The sequence below is a fragment of the Sus scrofa genome, chromosome 9 (genome assembly GCF_054392235.1).
Source record: "Sus scrofa isolate SSC_HxYL_T2T_F1_AM1 chromosome 9, Sscrofa_HxYL_maternal_Yorkshire_Landrace_v2.0, whole genome shotgun sequence".
Lineage (NCBI taxonomy): Eukaryota > Metazoa > Chordata > Mammalia > Artiodactyla > Suidae > Sus > Sus scrofa.
The window spans coordinates 137,593,427-137,612,561 of NC_139391.1; the positions used below are offsets into that span (position 1 = coordinate 137,593,427).

At 38.3% G+C, this 19,135-nt stretch overlaps 1 protein-coding gene across 8 annotated transcripts in view; it reads right to left on the reverse strand.

Moving 5' to 3' along the window:
- Positions 1-4,166: 4,166 nt before the first annotated feature.
- SYT14 (synaptotagmin 14) overlaps positions 4,167-19,135 on the reverse strand; it is a 223,181-nt gene continuing 208,212 nt past the window's right edge. For 3 of the 8 annotated variants that reach the window (XM_021063879.2, XM_084978112.1, XM_021063877.2), the window contains 3 exons: positions 12,239-12,428; positions 9,083-9,139; positions 4,167-7,807 (listed from right to left, as the gene is read on the reverse strand). In XM_021063879.2, coding sequence (XP_020919538.1) covers positions 7,494-7,807; positions 9,083-9,139; positions 12,239-12,428 — 561 coding nt within the window. In that variant the 3' untranslated portion in view covers positions 4,167-7,493. Of the gene's footprint in view, positions 7,808-9,082; positions 9,140-12,238; positions 12,429-15,025; positions 19,004-19,135 lie in introns of those variants that run through there. The other 5 variants (XM_021063880.2, XM_005667888.4, XM_084978111.1 and 2 more) reach the window with 3 other exon arrangements.

Below are 19,135 nucleotides of genomic sequence, written 5' to 3' on the forward strand. Positions count from 1 at the left end.
AGGCAGGGATAAGGGAAAACCCCATTTTGTCATTAAACACGATAGTCATATTTAATATTAACTGCTTAGACTTACGGAAATAGCATTCTTGCGATGTCTGAATAGATAAACAAATTTCAGAAAACTGTTTATTTTCAGTGTATAATAGACTATTATCTTCCATCTGCTGGATATTCGTTTTAAACACAATTAAATGTCAGGTGAGCGATCACAGGTTAAAGGAAGAAACAGAAAGGTGTTAGGTTTTTCTTTTTAGAATAGTCTTGAATATGTAAAAGGCAAACTAAAATATCAAATAGTGATGAGAATAACAAAAAACGGGTGAAAAAGGGTCCTGAAATAATAGGACAATTTGTGATGCAGACTGTCAAGATGACATTGAAATAATGTCAAAGATCTTATAAAACTATTGCCACATCCGTGAGTTTGTGCTCATAATTAATTGCTTAGAAATTTTTATGTATTAAGAGGTTGAAATTCTAGAATAAAATTATGCCAAACATTTGCTAGATCGATAACCAAATTTTCTTCTCTGCTCCCCACCTCTTTAATATGCTATCCTTCTAGTCAAGATAAGTATACAACAACAACAGCAACGATCAAGTTTGTTGAGATACAACAGACTTAATGACTAAAGAGGGTCTCGCTTTGCGCTCTTGTCTCTGAGAAAACCCATCTGGTCCTCCCTACTGTCCTGTCCTCGTGATTTAGTGAAAAAAGCCAGGGTATCACTTTCTGGTTGTTGTGTTTATTTGTTTTTGGTTTTTGGTTTTTGTTTGGTTTTTGTTTTTTTTTGGGCTCTGCCAATGGCATGTGGAAATTCCTGGGCCAGGGATTGAACCTGCGCCACAGTAGTGACCTGAGCCACGGCAGTCACAGCACCAGATCCTTTAACCCTCTGAGCCACCAGGGAATTCCACGTTATCACTTTTTGATAGAAATTATTCAGCTGTGATGACCTATGGAATCTAGCATGAAAGTATATGAATAGGAATGGGGAAAAGGGAGGAAGAAAGAAGAAACGTTTTCAGCAAGATATATACTTGTCTAAATAGGGAGAGAATAAAGCAAGATTCTTACATTCATTTTGGATAATGGACTAATAATTCAAGAATTCAAACTCTTTCACCTTCAGATCAAATTAACCAGATCTCAAGCCATAAACAGACCAAATGCAACGATATAGCAGCAGTCACAAAATAGCCATTCCATGGGATGTTATTCCAAATATTCAAGTGACCTCATTTTTCAGTGGGTTAATCACAGGTCTTTGTTGGGAAGAATACTTCCAAAATACATCCATGTGAAATATTCCACCAGAGAAGGAGGTATGAGTACATTTTAAATAAGGGGGAAATAGAAACTCAGATGATGAACCTATACACAGAATTTATTTTTAGAGAAAAAGGATGATTCGAGGCTGCTGTATTAACCTGCCATTTGACCTAAAAGAGCCTGCGAAAAGGCAAAGCAACCAAGGAAATTGAGATCAGAGCACAGGGGACAGAAACATTGCTGCTCCTAGTGAAGAATCCAGGAATGAGGTTCGTCTGATGCCTATAATGACAAGAAAGCCATTCAGGATGACGATAAAAGGCAAGAAAGCTTCCTATATACAAGAATGAAAAATGCCAGCACGATGGCTGCCACCACACATTTACTTAAAGGTCGGTCTTATTTCATTTAGAACAGTGACAGAGATGTACTAGGTAAATATTTCCTCAGACTCTCTTTTTACCTTGCATCTATCATTGTAAAGAGAGTCTGGAAGGGAGTATTTGAACAATAATCCAAAGGAATTTTCAGGAATCATAAAACTAACATAATACAATTTATTGTATCATCGAACACTTTCAAAAAGTTATGTTGAATGAGAATGCACAGGAACTCATACTATCACTAAATTTTTCATGACATAGTTCTCTTTTTAAGGAAGCACAAGTAAAAAAAAAAGATCAGTGGCACTAATCCTCATCTTAATCGTCCTCTTATTTATCACGATCACACTTCAAGGTCTAATCTGTGGGCACTGAAACACTGCTACCAGGAATTCTACATAATGAGCTCAGTATTCGATACCAGTGCACCTCAGACAGAATTTCTGGGGAGCTTAATAAAATGTAGATTCTTGGGCTCCACTCCAGACCAAATGAAATAGAACCTCTGAGGTGGGGCTTTGAAATACAAATTAAGCTCTCGAAACAATTCCCAAACACCCTATAGTTTGGGAACCACTGTTTTAAATTTTGCCCTTGGAGAAAATGTGTTTCTTGATAGAGTCTAATCTGTATTTGTTCTCTAGGACCCAAGTCAGGGGTTATTTTCTCCAGGAAGCTTTTCCTGAATTCCATATGGTACTCCTCTGCTAAACTTACATCACCCACCTTAGAATGTAAGCTCCATGAAGGCAAATACTGTCTATCCAAGTCATTATCTCTGCATGTGCAGCACTTGGAAAAATACATAGTACATAGTAGGTACTCTTATAAATATATGTGAAATGAAGAAATAAATCCATACAAGATTCATAAATATTGAGACATGTTAACAGTATTATCGATTTATTCGATAGGGAATTTAGTTCAATTCAACATTCAGTGTGCCTACTCTAAGCAAGGGGCACATAAAAATAAAAAGAGAGTATTAAGTACTACCAAGGGGAAAGATACATGTAATAAAATTAGCTGTAATCCTGTTAAACCTTAACAAAGGGTAAAGAAGCAATATAAATTGCAATGAGAAGGCAGAGAAAGACAGTCTTTCCTCTCAAGGCTAGTATGGGAAGATGGGTGCTAATGGATACAGGCCATCCACCTCGCAGGGAGAAAGGTGATCTCATGCAATTAAAACATCTCGGATTTCTAACAGTGGACAAGGAGCAGACCAGATTGGTTAATTCACTTTCAGAATATAAGCACTTGCTAAACGGGTAGAGTAAATGAATCCCCAAGTCTTTGAAAAGATAAGTCATCTACAAAGTATGACATAAAAGTATCATTTGTGTCCTGAGAAGAAAAAAAAATCTCTGATCTTTTCTTTTTGTCTTGTATTTTTCTTTCCCAAGTTGTTTTTTTTTCCCCTTCTCTTTCTCTAGTTCTGCCATTCAATTAGAATGGGTGGGATTATTGATGAATATAATGTTTTCCTAACTTGTTTTCTTGCAACTAGTACGAAAGGATGCAACTGCAATATGCACAGTATAGGTTTTGGAGTAATTAACAGGTGGATTCTAATCCCAGTGCTGTCACTTACTGGATGACCTTGGACAAGTCTGCCTAACCTCTATCTAGCAGTTTCTTCATCTATAAAATGTTGATAATTTTACTTAACTACTGTTGTAAGAATGGAAATAACAAATTATTATGGTAAATCTTAGTAATTTATAGCAGTTACCATCATCATTATTATACCTTTTGGTGGACAAAGATGATGTTTTAAGGTTAATTTTAAAAAATGCTTTGTAGGCGTTTCCCGGTGATCTTGCAGCCAAGGATTTGGCATTGTCACTGCTGTGGCTTGGGTCTGATCTCTGGCCTGGGAATATCCATGTGCCATGGGTATGGTCCAAATGCGTGTGTGTGTGTGTGTGTGTGTGTGTGTAGAATACCTTTAAAAAAGGCTTTGTAGCATGTTCAACCTTGGACCCAATATTGAGTTCAGTTGGTGATGATGAGACTGCAGGCTACCTCCAATGTAGGCAATGGGTGAACCGGGGACAGTGAAAGGAAAGAAAAGTGAAAACTTATTGAATAATAATTATTGATGTGAAATAATACAATAACTATCAGTGAGAATAGCCTATTAGGCAAACGGCAATTTTTTGCAAGTGGATTTACGTCATCACTATTCCTGTCTGGATAGAGACCTTAAAAATTTTGTTGGTGACTACAGTTCTAGTTTCACCTAAAATTTATACCTTCAATTAGTCTATCTCACAGTCCACTTAAAAAACTATGGTATCATTAGGTCTCCATTTTCATCGTAAAGAATACCCTGGGTTCCATGAACTCTTGCTGTCTTACTTTGCAGTCACTGACTATACTTCTGACTCACTTGATAAGTAAAATGAAAATGACGATGGCATCAAGAAAATGATTTAACATATAGGCCCTGCACTTAAACATGTGTAGATTAATAAGGGTAGGTTAGATATTTTCTCTTTGGTATTTCTTTTTTGGATTCATTTGATTATTTTTGTCACTAAATATATTATTGAGAATTCACTGAATGCATAGTAAGAAAATATGCAAATGGATTTCACACAATGTGAATAGTACAGAAGGCAGCAGAAGAAAACTTCTTAAGGGTAAGATGATAGCACACCAGACAAATTCTTTACTGATCCGAGATACACTTTGTTTCCTGGGCAGTAATAAACAACTACAGTTTGCAGCTCATTTGGGAAGCAAATAAAGCCTGTAATTCCATGCTCAGGAGCTCCCGTGAATGGCAGTCAGTCGTTGTATCTGGACTATCTCATTTTACTACAAAACTGAGGGGATTTTAAGAGAACAGTAAGAAAGCGAGTTGTCTTAAGTTTCTCAGGCAACACCTGCTGCCCACCAGTGGGCCCCTATTTGCTTTAATTGCTGAGATATAAGATTTTGCCTTTAAGCTTTCATGCAAATTCAAGCACACAAAAGAGCAGTAGTACTGTCTCATACATTAGATTCAGTAGAGTGAGTGGTCTCTTGAGCCCTATTTAATCTTTTTCTAAAAGAATAGACAAATTCGGGGGAGTAATTACTCTAAATTGTGTCAATCCAAAGGATAAAAAGATATATATTTTGCTGTGTGTGGAGGAGAATGGCAGCTAATAGCACCCAAAACCAAATATAATTTCTGGTAAATATACAGAGGAGAAAAATAATCCATAAACTTGATAAATGCTTTTCTATTTAGTTATCTGAAAAAGCCAGGGCACCTTCACCTTTACAAAAAACATATACACGCATGTGCACATAGACACACATATTGAGTGTGTCTATGTGCACATGTGTTTCTATGCTGTATGTGTAGGCATGTGTGTGCCTGTGTGTCACACAGGCACACACACACCCACTTCATAATCTTTGAGGACTTGGTAGCTGGGGTGGAGGTAGGGTCCTTCTTGAATTTTTAAAAAATTGTTGATTACTTTTTACACCACACTGGATTTGATAGTTACACCAGATAAGCCCCTGGGGATATAGCCAAACACGCACACGCACAATTCTGGGCACAGTCTGAAGAAAGATTTAACAAATGACTGCTAGTTAGTTCTTTTCCTCACTAAAGGAGAAAGCACCGAGCTGGTCTCAAAATGTGTTGGATTAGGCTTGGTTACAGCTGCAAATAAGACTGGTAACGCTTTTCATTATTGGGATGATCCCAGTTGTTAGCAGTGCAGTTAGTTACTTCAAAGCCAGAAAAGATACTTGCAACATCAAATGCCTCGGTCGAAATTTTCACTAACATCTACAGCCCCTCATTCAGATCTCTTTCTATAAACTGCTGCTGAAAATGCTTTCATGAGATATTTTGCCATTTGATTCATTTTGGTAACTTTATAAACGAATTCATTTACAAAGCCCCGGAAATGCTCATTAATGTAATAATAAAAGAATGGATTTTCCCTTTAAGGTGACCCTGTTACATACACAAACCCCATGTCACCTGATAACGGCATTTGTATTTTATCATATAACGCATGTGCATGAATGCGTAGAGCTGCCGTTTTTTAAGTTGAAAAAATATTAGGAGTTCACTGTCTTTTTGGATTTCTCTTAAGGCCTTACAGTACAGCCAAGCTGAAGTAATAATATCTATGCGTGGTTTTGTTGTTACGGTAATAACAAGTTCTAGCTTACAATAATACATAGTACTTGGTTGGGGCTCGGAACAATGATATGCTGCTTTTTAGTAATTGGTAAATAGTATGTTTTTGTCTACTTTAACTAGAAATTAGAAAGAGAAAAAAGAAAATATGTTTCATATATACAAAACATTCTATTTAATAAAGTATATGCATAAAATTATATACTGGGTAAGAAGCAAAATTAAAAAGGAAACAGCTTATAATATTCCTGATACTCAGAGTTCCTAAGTATAAAAACAACAAATGCCTTTTGCCATTTTAAAAAATTAGCACATTATACAACTTTTACATACTTCAGAGGAAAAAAAGATCTTGTGACACTGTTCTGAGGAATCTAATCTTTACATTTATAAAAATTGAAGGCCTAATTTTGCAAATACAACCTTTAAGCTGTATGAGCAAATTTCACTTACATGAAAGGCACAGGATGACATCACGTTGGAGAACGTATCTGTAAATTTCATAAAATCTAGTCACAAGTCACTAGAAACGTCTTACGGAATCTCAGAACTGTTTTTAACATGATGTTCTGACTCAGACGTGGGACTGGAGAGTCTTTATATCACAAATACAAATTGAAGGAAGAGCGAAGAAGAGAGAATTGTTTCTTGTTTGAATGCTACCTGCTTTATGCAGTGTTGGTTACTAAATACTCAGAGCAGAGAATTCAAATTTTCTTTAACTTGAATTGCTTTCAATTTTCAACAGCTTATTCACTATAGTTTTTAGGTTGTAAAAAAAAAACATCTTCACATCACTACAATTTAAAGAGTCAATCATTGAAAGAGATTTTAAAGTAAAGTCCTGCTCTATTAGCTTCCTACATTGGAATACAAGAATACAGGAAGTGCTTTCAACAGAAAGTTACATGGTTCTACAGTACAACCTGTCTAAGAGACTTGCAAGGGACCAGTGCTGTGACTTGGTCTCTTTGGATCAGGCAAAAGCAGAGGCAATTGAAGAAATGAGCTTTTTCTTTTTTTAATAATACATTAAAAAATTCCCTTACGAAAATGAATACTTGCTTTGCACTTAGATTTGGTGCTACTGAGAAGAACGGAGGCACAACGAAACGAAGTGCACAAAGGGAGAAGCTCGGAAACAAAGGGATTTTCAATGTGGTTGAACCCCTTCAGCACTAGATCTGCTGGGGGAGAGAGCTGGAGGATGACTTTCTCGTATTAAAGAACCCTGCACACCCCAGGAGCGAGCCAGTCCAAATATGTTTGGGGGATCATATCTGACATAGGGTGATACGGAAAGAGGGGTGCAACCAATAATGCTGATTTTCACAATCATTTAAAATTCTGATTTTTCATGAAATTACTGGCTCTTTTGCTAAGGGAAAGTTAACGTCACACCAAAAGGATGTTCTTAAAGCCCGGGAGCATTTGGTTCCTTTAGCAAAGATGATGTAAGTTTCTCATTTTTCTCACACAAGTTCTACCAGAGACACACCTCTGCTTCATTCATGTCAGTATTAGCTGTTCTTTCCACAGAACTGAAAGCCTCTTGGCGGAGTGTTAGAGACGATGCTTCAAAGAATAGCTCTTCTAACGGTGGCCAGGGAGACACCGTAGTGCTGCCTGCAGCGACAATGCTGCCTTGAGCTGTCCCTGCTCCTTGAGCCCAGCCATCACGACTCTAGCAACGCATGCCACCTACATACTTGCTGTCCTTTCGACTCCTTCATTTCAGTCCAGTGATTGAGTTCCTCTTCTCCAGAGCTGTTGAGACCTAAAGAAATCCAGCCTATCATCTCTTTTCTTTTCATGCTGCGTTTGTTGTACACAGACAGTATGAGTGTCACATCAGAGAGCTGAAACAGGGCCACTTGAAAAACAAAAGTTTCTTTGTACACTGGATTTGGCTGCCCTCTGCGGATCGATGTCTTGCATTTGGACATTTCTTGACCCATGGAATTCAGTAGAGTTAACTTAACATACGTATCTACAGAAAAAAACAACATACCACAAATATCATGTGAAACACACTCAAAACGTCTTTCTTACAACATTTGCCGAGAAGATGTGAGTAATTATACTTTATAAGGATATGGTGTATACCGTGTTTAGTGGAAATCCAATTAATTCCACCCTGAGGTGGGTAATTTTGAAATGTGACAAAGTACAGAGAAGGGCTACGTAGGCATACAATCTTTTGGGGGTAATATCGTCACCTCACTGTTTCTACATTACAGTGATAATTTAAAGGTATACCTCATAATCCTTCCTCCACCCTCCCGCCCCCCATCTCTGACCGCCCACCACCCATCCCTGCCCCGCCCCGCCCGTCCGCATCCCATTTAGCTTCACTAAGCAGGACATCATAGCATTAATCAACACTTAGCAAGCTCAATTAGCCACAACACTGTAAAGCATTCCACTGTGTTTTCAGAGTGTAAGAATAAACAAACAAATAGAAATGAAGGCAAATGGTAAGGAGGAAAAAGAGGAAGACGAGAATGCAAAGATGACATCGAAACAGCTTGGGATGAAATGTCAAAAAAATCTCTGCATGGATGTGGTTTTTACATATACTTTAAAAACATTTAAGGGCCAAAATGAAGCCAAATGCGCTACGGGCTCAGAGTTTAGCAAATCAAGTAAAACTTTCTTCTGGTTTCATGCAAGAGTACATTTAATGTGCTTTTTGGATAGTTTAAATAAATACTACAGGATTCCTTTTTGGTATAAGTTAATGTGAAATTTTAAGTATGGTTTCTTAACTATTTTCATGAATTGTAAACAAAAATCGATGTGATGTTTAGTGTACCAAGTGAAACACAGCAGTTCACTGCCTGATTACTTGGGAGAGAAACACTATTTTCAAACAACTCTGTTTTCACGTTCTTTAGACTCATGCAAAATGATCTTCAGCAAGTAGATCCATCATGTGTACTTCACATCCAAATTTCAATGAATTTTAATGAAAATTGAAAATTTCTCATGAAATATCTATTTCTCTCATATGAATCAAAATATAACGAATGGCAAAATAAAACCTTGAATTTAAAAAGTTTTGCTAATTTTATAGATCACTCCAAATACCACCATCCATAATCAGAGATGAATTCTAAGTTAGTTTTATTTACAGTACCACAGATAATAAATGTGCATTTTTTGGAAATCAACATGGTGGACAGCTTCACTGCTGGCACGTTTCAGGGTATATTCTGTTTTTGCATGAAAAGACAACATCCAATTAGCCTCTACAGGAACTCACCTCGGATTATATAAACCTGTCCACCTATCAAGTGTTTTAGACAACAGAACAGTCCATCTGACAACAGGGGGTGGAAAGCAGTAAAAGAAATAATGACCAGATGTCAATTGTTGGGCGAAAGAGGGTCAAAGGTTAGAATTAAAGCGGAAACACTGTTCACTGGAGTGGAAGAACACAAAACTTGAGCACTTTAATTCAGGTAGAGGTTTGAACAAAGAGCCTGTGGGGTAAATTTCATGGAATGAGAATTTTTAAGGTCCTTGAGTCATCTTAAACAAAAATTACACTGTTTCCAAGGGGGACATCTTTATAATGACAGCCTCTTGGTCTAAAGCACATTGAACATAGAATCATGCAAATTATCAGACCCTAAGAGACTGAATAACAGCCATTACAGGATTATTATTATTATTTTTGCTACATTTTATATTTATCCATGCAACATTTAACATTTCAAACACTTTAATTACTCCCAATGTAATAGAAAATTAAGTTATGCAAAATAAAACAGAACTATCAAAATTTCTGTTCTGGAATGTTACCACTGTTTCTTGGATCGAAATTAGATTAGTCCGTCTATAACACAGTTCTAAGTTTAGAACTTGGGGATATATGAAGAGTCACAATCTTATATAATACGTATGACAAACTGATAAAACTGTCTTGTATTTTACTTTATAAATATTCCACTTCACACAGTAAATTTTAATGTTGACTTGTATTTTACCTGCTAGCTACCTCCCAGCTAATACCATTAACCATCCTAGCACTGAAGATCTACTTTCAAAATAATGGAAATTGATACATTCTTTATCCTGAAAGATCTACTCTCCATCATGGATGCAAATCTCTCTCACCCTGTTTATTATCCAACCCTGCCTCCACCTCCCTCCCTGCATCTTCGTTCTGATTTGTGTTTCTCTGTTTCTATCCGAGTGGGTTCAGCAAGGACAAAAAGGCAGTCTATCATTTCATTCTACTACTTTTTAGCATTTCAAGTTAAAGATGTGTCAAAAAATTAAACTATCAGGTAAAGGCAGGAACAGCAAACTGAGAGCTTGTAGCTAATAATATTTTATCTGTTGCAGTGTTCAAAAGTTTTGACTCTGAGGGAGTTCCCATTGTGGCTCAGTGGTTAACGAACCTGACTAGGTTGCGGGTTCGATCCCTGGCCCGGCTCAGTGAGTTAAGGATCCAGCATTGCCGTGAGCTGTGGTGTAGGTTGCAGACTCGGCTCAGATGCCATGTGGCTGTGGCTGTGGTATAGGCCAGCAGCTGTATCTCCGATTGGACCCCTAGCCTGGGAACCTTCATATGCTGCGAGTGTGGCCCTAAAAAGACAAAAGACAATAAATAAAGAAATAAATTAATTAATTAAAAAAAAAAAAGTTTTGACTCTGAGTGTCTTAAGGCTCGCACTTGGCACAGGCCTCACCATGCTCCTTATCTTTCGTCTACAAATTCTGCTCATTTAAGAAACGTCCCGGGCCATTTTATTTCCATTCCTAGTGTGTATTAATGGAGAAACCAAGTCGCACTTCCAAAGCTATAGACTCTAGTAACTGCCTCTTTTCTCCCTCTGAATTTTTACTTCTCAAAGGAAAAACGGGACGATAATAATTCCATCCTTTTTATGTGCCTCGATTGGATCTGAGTCTCACAGTCAGCCTGTGAGAGACACAACCTTAATCTTACATATAAGGAACAGACTTAAGGGAGTTAGGTCGTTTGTCCGAGGGTAGAAATAGAAACCTAATTTCGGCCTCCCGACTTCTAACGCAGGGACAGGTACAGTCCACGACGTAGGTAAGAAGCAGTTTCCAGTACTACTTAGGGCAAACTACATACATTTTTATGACTTTTCACTTTAACGGTAAAAATAATGTTTAGGATATTTAGAAGGTAAGTTAATTCACGCGTGGAAAAAGTTTCCCCTCCTTCGATAATTGTTTGATACTTGAAGTAAAATAATATTTTAAATTATTATTTTTAATAATTAAAAGAGACTCGCTGCAGGCAAATCTGTGAGAAATCTTTAAACAAATTTAAGGTTTCCACTATGATCCAAGCTCCTTTTCGAATTTAGGCCATGAGCATCTTGCATTTTATTTTTTTTATTTTTATTTTTTGTCTTTTTGCCATTTCCTGGGCCGCTCCCTTGGCATATGGAGGTTCCCAGGCTAGGGGTCCAATTGGAGCTGTAGCTGCTGGCCTACGCCAGAGCCACAGCAACGCGTCTGCAACCTACACCACAGCTCACGGCAACACCAGATCGTTAACCCACTGAGCAAGGGCAGGGATCGAACCCGCAACCTCATGGTTCCTGGTCGGATTCGTTAACCACTGCGCCACGACGGGAACTCCGCATCTTACATGTTAGAGAAGAGTAAAGAGGCTGCTACTTTTCCAGTTTACTTCTACAGATACAAGAAACACTTCTGGAGGGGTGTGCTGGGTGACAGCTTCTCTGTCCGTAACCTACCCCAAGCCTGGGAGCCGGGAGGGAGAGAAGGAGAGAGAAGCGGGAGAGGCATACAGACAGGCCGGAGGAGTACATACCATCTGGCCCTTCCCTCCCTGGCATCTAGTGTAAATACCAAACCATTCATATTCTGTTTGTCCTGGTGAGAAAGCAAAGCAGATTCCCTTCAGAAAAGGCTCTGCGGGCAGTAATGACTCATACTTTGGAAGCAGGAAAAATGCGAAGAAATTGTTCTTTTCTTAAATTGTTAAAGGAGAAAAGAAGGAAAAAATAGACGTATGTACATTAGCTCATAGTTCTGAGTGCAGACGGAAAACACAACATTAATTTAACAACAGCTATACACATGCTTGATCATATTTATGGAGTACCATTTCCTTTCAAAAACCCTGACACTTTTGCTGGCATTAGAAGATAATGCATGTGATAGGGCTAATTTATTCTGCAGATGGTGAAAAATTTAAAGTCTTATCACCTTACAATTAATATTTTGAATTTCAAATCTTTCTACTTCCCCAATGACTGGAAATAGAAAACATGAAACAGATTAGCTGATGGTTACACCATCACTGATCAGTTAAGACGAAATGATGGGATTGAAGCCCCTCACACTGAGAATCCCACAAGTACAGAAAACATCGGACTTAAAAACATTTTTTTTTTTTTTCACTCACGGGGTGGTCTGTTTGCTGCCAAGTTTTTGAAGTGGCTGCCTTTTATCACTTCTGCCGAGAGTCTTCCAGTGGTGGCATTATAAAGCAGGCCAATGAGAATTTCTGGAACTGAGCCATGGTCGAGAGACTGACAGGAGGATGTGCTTTCACTACAGGACATTTCTGACACGCTCATTTGGGAGTCACAGCCCTGCAATAAAAAGTGAAGCCTTTATAGTGTTTTGTAAAAGACGATATATTAATAGATGCATTGTTAACGCCCTGCTTATTGGAATCAGGTAGGCAAATCATAATAATGAGAGAGTTGCAGGCAAAACTTCCCCAAACACTAGGTTAGAAAAGCTGTTCTGAAGCCTATTTTCGTTTCTGGATCTCTCTTCACTGTAGAGCAGTCAAACGAATAACAGGAGATGAGAAGGTTTCATAAATTTTTGGCCATTTTCTGAGTGTAAAAAAATGTCGTTTAAAGATTTAATAACTTTAAAAGACAGACACAGATTTAGACTCAATTATATTAAATGCACATGTCTTAAGTGTCCTTTAAAGACTAAGATTGGCACACTTGGATTAAATAAACACCATAAAACTACCTGCTATTTATAAATCAACATGGAAAACACTGAGGTAAAGTTGAAAAGGGCAGACAAATTTTTACCCTGCAAAAAGCAGCCAAAAGAAGGTACATTAGTATCAGCTGACGTTAGCTTGAAGCCGATAACCCGTTAGTAGAGATAAAGAGGTACATTCAGCAATGACAAAACTTCAAATTTACCAGGAAGATAAATTAATTTCAAATTTGTATGTATTCAATAACACGGGCTCAAAATATAGAAAGCACAAATTGCCAGAATTAGAAAGAGAAATAGGCAAATCTACAACCAGTAAGAACGTTAGCATACTTCTTGCAGTAACTACCAAACAAGCAGGCAAAGAAACACAGCAAAGATGTAGAAGGTTTGACTATCACAACAGTGGGATATGCTGAACACCATACCTGCAACCATGGAGTATATATTTTCTCAAGCACACAGTGTATTTTTTAATAAAAATATTTATTAAAAAGCAAATGAATTTCAAATGATAGAAATCGTTCAGAACATTTTTTTTTTGGTCTTTTTTGCTATTTCTTGGGCTGCTCCTGCAGCATATGGAGGTTCCCAGGCTAGGGGTCGAATCGGAGCTGTAGCTACCGGCCTACGCCAGAGCCACAGCAACGCGGGATCCGAGTTGCGTCTGCAACCTACACCACAGCTCATGGCAACGCCGGATCGTTAACCCACTGAGCGAGGCCAGGGATCGAACCCGCAACCTCATGGTTCCTAGTCGGATTCATTAACCACTGTGCCACGATGGGAACTCCTGTTCAGAACATTTTAAAAAAATCAGCTTGAAATCTAAACTCTCTTCTAATGAAGAAAAAAAAATCCTTATAAATTTGGTAATTAAGGATACAACCACATATAAGCATGGGTAGCTAAAAGATTATTGAAAATAAATTACTTGAAAAGACTAATAAAAATAGATAAATGGACAGTCCAATTAAGAAAAAAAGAGAGAATGGATATCCTGCTGTGGCTTAGTAGGTTAAGACTCTGACTGCAACAGCTTGGGCTGCTGTGGAGGCCTGGGTCAAATCCCGGTCAGGCATGGGGGTTAAAGGAACCAGCATTGCTATAGCTGCAGGATAGGTCACAGCTATAGCTCAGATTCAGTCCCTGGCCTGGGAAGTTCCATGTGCTGTGAGGGTGGCCATTAAAAAAAGAGAGAGAGAGAGAGAGAGAGAAAGAGAGAGAGAGGGAGAAGAAACAAATTAAAAAAAATCAGGAATGAAACAAGACACCACTGAATATTCTATAGACCATGAAAAGATTTTTTTAAATGAAGAAGAACAGTTTTCTTCCAACAAATTTGAAATTTTGATGAAATGGAAATATTCTTGGAAAAGTACAACTCACCAAAATGGACACAAAAAGAAACAGAATATCTGAACAGTCTTATTGAAGATAATTGAATTTGTCATTAAAACCCTTTCTAAAACAAACAGAAAACAAAACAAAACAAAAACCTCAGCTGGATGGCTTCAATAGTGAATTCTAATGAATAATGCTAGTCTTCTGCAAACTCTTTCAGAAAACAGGGAAAGAGGAAACACTCCCCAGTTCCCTGTAAGAATCTAGCAAAACCATAAAACCAAAATCTGACAAAGACATTATTAAAAAATTACAGAATTTTCTCATTCATAAGCTTAGATTCAAAATTCTAAATAAAACATGAGCAAACCAAATCTAGCAATATGTAACCACATACTTAGTACATTTTTTAAATGTTTCCCCTTTGAAATTGAGGATTTGACAAAGATGTCAATTATTACCACTGGTGATCAGCACTGTAGTGGAGATTCCGGTCAGTGAAGGTCCCAGTTTTACAAAAGGCAGTAAAGTGAAATAAAACGTATGATGGTTTGGACTGTCCTTATGTGCAGACTATGAAATTACGTACACATGAAAATGAACCAAGTGCACAGACGTAGTACAGTTGCATACAAAGGTAAAATTTAACAATCCATATATACCAGCAACAAATCTGAAAATAAAATCTATTTATTTTTTTTGCCACATCTGTGGCATATGGTAGTTCCCGGGCCAGGGATCAAATCTAAGCTGCAGCTGTGATGCATGCCGCAGCTGCAACAATGCCTGAATCTTTAACCCTGGGATTCAATCTGTGCCGCTGCAGAGACAACACCGGATCCTTAACCCATTGCACCACAGTGGGAACACCACAAAATTTATTTTAAAATAGTATTTATTAGTGCATAAAATAAAAAAAAAATCTAAGGACAAAAATACAAATGACATGCAAGAACTCTATATAGAAAACTATGAATACTACTGAAACTTAAAAGTGCTACATATACCATGTTAATGAACTAGAATGCTCAATTTTGCAATATTCTCTCCAAACTGACTTATAGATTATGGCAATTATCATCAAGATTTCAACAGGTTTCTTTGCAGAACTTGTTAAGCTGTGTACACATACAATGGAATATAATTCAGTCTTAAAACACAAAGAAATCCTACCATAGGGTGACAACATCGATGCAACCTGGAAGGTATTATGCTAAGTGAAATAAGTCAGTCACAGAAAAATACTATGTGATTCCATTTATGTGCGATACTGAAAACAGTCACAGTCCTATGGAAGCAGAGAGTAGAATGGGGTTGCTGGGGCCTGGGGGGCGGAAATGGAGAACTGTTGCTCAGTGGGTATACGTTTCAGGCTTCGACTTAGAAGATGAGGACGCTCTAGAGAGCTGCTGTGCAGCAGAGCACCTGCAGTTAATGACACTGTGTTGTACACTGAGAAATCTGCTAAAGGGTAGACATCATGTTAAATGCTCTTATCACAATAAAAATAATAAAATAAAACACAAGACAGCAGGATCTGCTATACTGAGTATCAAAATTTATAATAAAGCTAAATGATTTGAGACAACATGACTAAAACCATGAATAAAACACTATTAAACAGAAAACCAACAAATCAATCTATGCAAAAAAGATAATTTACAACAAAGGTGGAACTACAAAGCAGTGGGGGAAAGGGTAGTCTTTTTAATAGTGATAGGACAACCAGTTATCCAGATAGAAATAAATGAAAATTAATTTTTTTTTTTTTTTTTTTTTTTTTTTTTTGCTTCTTAGGGCCACACTCTAAGCATGTGGAGGTTTCCAGGCTAGGGATTGAATCAGAGCTACAGCTGCCGGCCTACACCACAGCCACAGCAACACGGGATCCGAGCCATGTCTGCAACCTACACCACAGCTCACGGCCACGCTGGATCCTTAACCCACTGAGGGAGGCCAGGGATAGAACCTGCAACCTCATGGTTCCTAGTTGGATTCGTTTCCACTGCTCCACAACAGGAACTCCTGAAAATTAATCTTAAAGCATACAACAAACTCAGTTCTGGGCCTACATATAAAAGGTAAAATGATAAATCTACACATTCAAATAGGAGATTATATTCATGATATCAGAGAGGGAAGACTTCCTTAAAGAAGACACAAAAGTGCTAATATAAAGTTTAGCGAATATGACAACAGGAAAATTAAGAATTTCCGAGCTTCAACAGAGACTTTTAGGATAGGGAAAAGGCAAACCACCAGGTGGGAGAAGAGGTCTGACACAGAGTTCATCATTAGCTGAAATCCTGAATATGTAAGGAACACCTATAAATCAATAAGAAAAAGGCCACGCAATATAAAAATTCTTGACGGATACCTGAACCAGCAGTTGCACAAAAGAATGGCCAACAAGGGTATGGAATGATGCTCGACTTCACCAATAATCAAGGAAAGGGAAATTAAAACCATGTGTAACGGTACGCGACAAACAGATGGACCAAAACAATAGGGGTGGTGAGGACACAGAGCAATGGGAAGCCTCATGCTCCACTGGTTGTGGTGTAAAGCTTTTAAGACACATACACCATAAGACCTGTCAATTATAGATACAGATACACACACACACACCAGAAATATGGGCAATGTTTACGGAGAGACATATGAAAGAATGTCCATAACAGCATTAATTATAATGGCCTCAAAGAACAGAATGGATAAACCATTTGTTGTGAGTTCATATCACACAGCAATGATACCATACATTCATTGCACATACACTACATAGCAATGCAACTCTAGCTACATTTACGAACTTGATTTTAAATGAAAAATGCTGAATCTAAAAGGATACATAGCTGTATGGTTTCATTTATGGAAATTTCTACAATAGAAAACCCCAAACAAAAAACAAGGAAAGACCAGGCAAAACTAAAGCATAGTATTTCAGATGCATGAATCGGGAAACTACAGAGAACAAGAAAGCGATTCATGTGCAAGTCAAAACTGTGGCTACCTCTAGGGGTGTGGAGAGGGGGACAGTGATTGGGAAGGACATGGGAGTTTCTGGGGGGTGCTGGTAATGTTTTATTTCTTGACCTGGATGGTAGTCACACAGGTTGTAAGTCTTTTACACATTTCCACTATGTGTTTGGTTGCACAAGAGGAAAGTGTTAATGAATGAGCTACAAGATATAAAGACATAATCTATATGAATTAACAATGGTAAAAATATTTAGGACTTCCTTGGAACATTCCTAAAGGGAATTCCTAAAGGGAATTCACCCCAGGAGTTTAAAAAGAGACTTTAGAGGAGTTCCCGTCGTGGTTCAGTGGTTAACGAATCTACTAGGAACCATGAGCTTGTGGGTTCGATCCCTGGCCTTGCTCAGTGGGTTGACGATCTGGCGTTGCTGTGAGCTGCGGTGTAGGTTGCAGACACGGCTCGGATCCTGAGTTGTTGTGGCTCTGGTGTAGGCTGGTGGCTACAGCTCCGATTGGACCCCTAGCCTGGGAACCTCCATATGCCTTGGGAGCGGCCCTAGAAAAGACAAAAAAAAAAAAAAAAAAAAAGAGAGAGAGAGACTTTAATGCTATTTCCATGAAAAATATTCAGATTTAAAAATTTTAGATCTGGATTTTTAGATTTTAGATTACAGATCTTCCAGTTTGAATCTGCAGTTGGCTATACCAAGTGATTAAGGAGAACTGATGCCTACTTGGGGACAGAATGAACTCACTGGACTAGTATTCAAAGGGATAAAATCTCATATTTTCAAATATAACTCTAAACCACAGAGGAGAAAGCCAAAAGGGAGATGCATCTTATATTCCTAAATTATGGGTACACAAAACACATAGTTTGGTATGTTTTCATGACAGTTGGAGGAGAAAACATAATTTTAGTAAGTTTCAATTAGGATATATCATCGCTTATGAAAATAGTGTCAAAAACATGTTCAAGCACATTTGGTGCATTTGTTACATTAGGCTATTATACCAGCAGCATCTGTTAGAATATTGTAAAATACATTTTTCATAGTATAGTATTTTTCATATTAACCTGTCAGATAATAAGACGTGACTCTTCACATTTTCTGAACAACACAGGGTCGTATGGCTAATTTTGTGCAATCACGTGCTGCCCCAAGAAAGTCCTGGGAAAGGCCCTTCTTGCCCCTAAGGAAAACAGCTGACTTAGCTCCCTGTTCTACTGCTGCAAAAAATGTCCTTGTCTCCAAGCCCAACCAAAAAAGCGAGAGTGATAAGATCCTTGGTGACCCCATTCTATTTCTGTAAGCCCTGCTGAAATAGGGACGGGTTTAACAGAAATGAAAACCATTGTCTGAAGAGTTCGTTCTGAATTTACACCTTAGAAAACGCGCTAATCCCTTGGCCCTTCCAGTACCATCAGCGTAGTGCCTATCCAGGGTGGGTATAGGTGCGGCCGTCCAAGGAGAGGCGTGTGTTCAACAGAAGCAGCAGAGGATTAACTGTGGAACTAGGGGGACTGCAGGAAAGACACACTAAATCCGGATCTGTATACTCGAGGGCATCTTCCCTCCGACTCTTCCTCAGGGCACATGCTGCTCCACCGACTGTGTCGTCAGGGCTCTCTCCCTGCGCTCGCTGAAGCCCCCTTCATTAATTTATAACCGGGGGCTTGTCTAGGCGGCAGTCACTGCAGGTGATTAACCCCCAGTCAAACGAATCCCAGTCGTGATGAGCTCAACTCAAAGGAATCGTCCCACGGGCTCCCCAAAGTCAAAGTGTAACTTCCTCCCATCTAACGTATTTTATTTCTTTTTTATACTTCTTCTCTTTCCTCCTGAGTCTTCCACCCTAGGGTGAAGCAATTCTGTGAGAGTAGAAAAAAAAGTATGTAATTTCTCAGAGAAATGAATAAACTCTCCTTGATGTTTACTGTAAGCAGAATTAGTGCTTAGGAAAGCCATTACGGGGCCTTAATAGGTTAGACGCTAATAGGTTA